We start from the raw sequence: 2,132 nt of genomic DNA on the forward strand, positions 1-2,132 counted from the left end.
GCGGACTCTGTCTCCTGCCGCTGCTCGTGTGTAAGTTGCCGTGTCAGAGCTCAGGTGTGAGCACGAACTGCGTTTTCCCTCATCTGCTCCCCCAGTGCCCCCGAGGTGCTGTTAGGTTTCTCGGTTTACAAATGAGGGGCCCCCGCCGTGAGTGGCACGGGGCGGGGCGGGACCGACCCCGGTGTCGGTGTCCAGGGCCCCTCGCGGTCTGTGCCACCGCGGCTTCTGGCCTCTGCGCCTCCACATAGGAGTCGGCCGAAGAAGCAGATGGAATGGAAAATGCTGTCATCGCGGACCAGCTTGAAAACATCACTGTTAATTTTCACACTAATTCCAAAAAAACATATTATCAGCAGAGATACAATGGGATGAACACAATGCCTGATCCACAGGACAGATTCCTCCCAGATTACTCCAGAATGAGGAATAAAATCCACGTTCAGGGAGATGAGGCTGTGAGTAATGAAAAAGTTGCACTTGGCTTTTTTTTTTATAATTGACATGTAATGTACATGCCATAAACATCACCATTTAAAGCGTGTAATCCAGTGGCCTTCTAGTATATTTGCAGAGTTTTGCCACCGTCACCCCTACCCACTTCTGGAACATGTTCATCACCACACCCATCAGCGGCCACTCCCCGCTCCCTCCTGCCCCAGCCCCGGGCACCCACAAACCTCCTTCCCGTCTCTGTGGATTTGCCTCTTCCTGGACATTCCATGTAAATGGGGTCGCCTCGCACGGGGTCCTCCCGTGTCTGGCTTCTCTACGGCCGAGCCGTGTGGTCCCCTGGCGTGGCTTGGCCGCCCCTTATCCCATCACCAGCTGGTGGACATGTCCTTGGCTTTAGAAGTGCGTTTCTAGGGAAGGCTCCGCATTAAAAATAAAATTCGAACTTTGTCTCAGATCCACGAAGGGGTTCGGCCGGGTCCACCTCAGCGGTGTCACAGCGAAACCCTCACGGGGGATCGGGCAGAGCTCCCCCCGGGGCCACGAACGCTTCTGACCCGAGGCCTGGAATTGGGGGGCTTGGGGGTCTGGCCCCGTGGCGCCCCACTTCCCCATGCTCCGGCCCGACAGGCCAACCGAACAGCAGTGCACGTGCGCTTCTGAGCCTGCTCTCGGGTCCTCTCGTCCTGCGCGGCGGGGACCCCAGCTCTGCCGCCGTTCCCCGGTGACTCAGGCTCACCCCGCGCTCACCCGGGACCCTGTCCTCGTCTCCTTCCAGGTCGATCCCGTGTTCACCCGGGAAGTGAAGGCCGGAGTGAGGAGGTAAGCAGAGGCGGTGGGCGGGCCTGGGGGAGGTCCCGGTGCCCAGGTCCCTGCAGTGGTCACCGTGTCCCGGGCTCCGTTCCCAGCGCCTCGCAGATGACTCCTCACCTGGCCCGCCGGTGCCGCTCTGAGGGCCTAGGTGCCACGCGTCCCCATTCACAGGCGGGAAATGGGGAGCGTAAGCCATCCCTGGCGGGTGTCGGTGACGCCTGTGGGATGTCCAGCCTCGCTAGCTCGGGGACGTGCCTCAGGATGGTGTTCGCTGGTCACATTGGCAAAAACCAAAAAGACTTGAAATATCGAGGGTTTGGTCACATGGGGGGAAGCTGCCCTCCTCCCGTGCTCTGCCACCGAGCGTGGGGACCGCCGCCCCATTTGGAGAGCGGTTTGTCAGAGCGTTTGGTGTAAACTGCATCTGTCGGCCCGTAACAGAGACCCACAACGCCGGCCTGAGCACACTGGGGCTTAAACGCTCACGTAAAAAATCCGATGTGCTCGGTCCAGGACCAGGTAAGGCTCAGGGACGTGGGCTCCTCGCTGTCCTGCTGTCCCTCGCCTGTGGCTTCCATCCTCACCGTGACAAGGTGGTTGCAGAGCGCCACCCATCACATCCCACCTCGTACGTGGGGAGACCTTTAAGGGCCAGGGCCAGAGCATCATGCCCCAGTGGGGTCGGCCTCCTCTTAGGTGATTCCCCCCTGGACCCCCAGGACTCCGCCCACCATGCTGCCACCCCAGCAGCCAAGGGGCCCGGATCATGATGATTTTATCCCATACGCAGCTAGGTGACTTTATATGGCTCTTAGACTCAGAAACCACACCTGTAAAAGCATATCAATTACACGGAGGGCCGAGTGCCC

General features: G+C 59.7%; 1 protein-coding gene across 1 annotated transcript in view; it reads left to right on the forward strand.

Annotated features, from left to right (window-relative positions):
- LOC105308685 (glycosyltransferase 1 domain-containing protein 1-like) overlaps nt 1-2,132 on the forward strand; it is a 20,915-nt gene that overhangs the window by 8,650 nt on the left and 10,133 nt on the right. The window contains exon 3 of the mRNA XM_011384671.2: nt 1,229-1,272. Coding sequence (XP_011382973.1) covers nt 1,229-1,272 — 44 coding nt within the window. The remainder of the gene's footprint in view (nt 1-1,228; nt 1,273-2,132) is intronic.

The sequence above is a fragment of the Pteropus vampyrus genome, unplaced genomic scaffold, assembly GCF_000151845.1.
Source record: "Pteropus vampyrus isolate Shadow unplaced genomic scaffold, Pvam_2.0 Scaffold614, whole genome shotgun sequence".
NCBI classification, from domain to species: domain Eukaryota; kingdom Metazoa; phylum Chordata; class Mammalia; order Chiroptera; family Pteropodidae; genus Pteropus; species Pteropus vampyrus.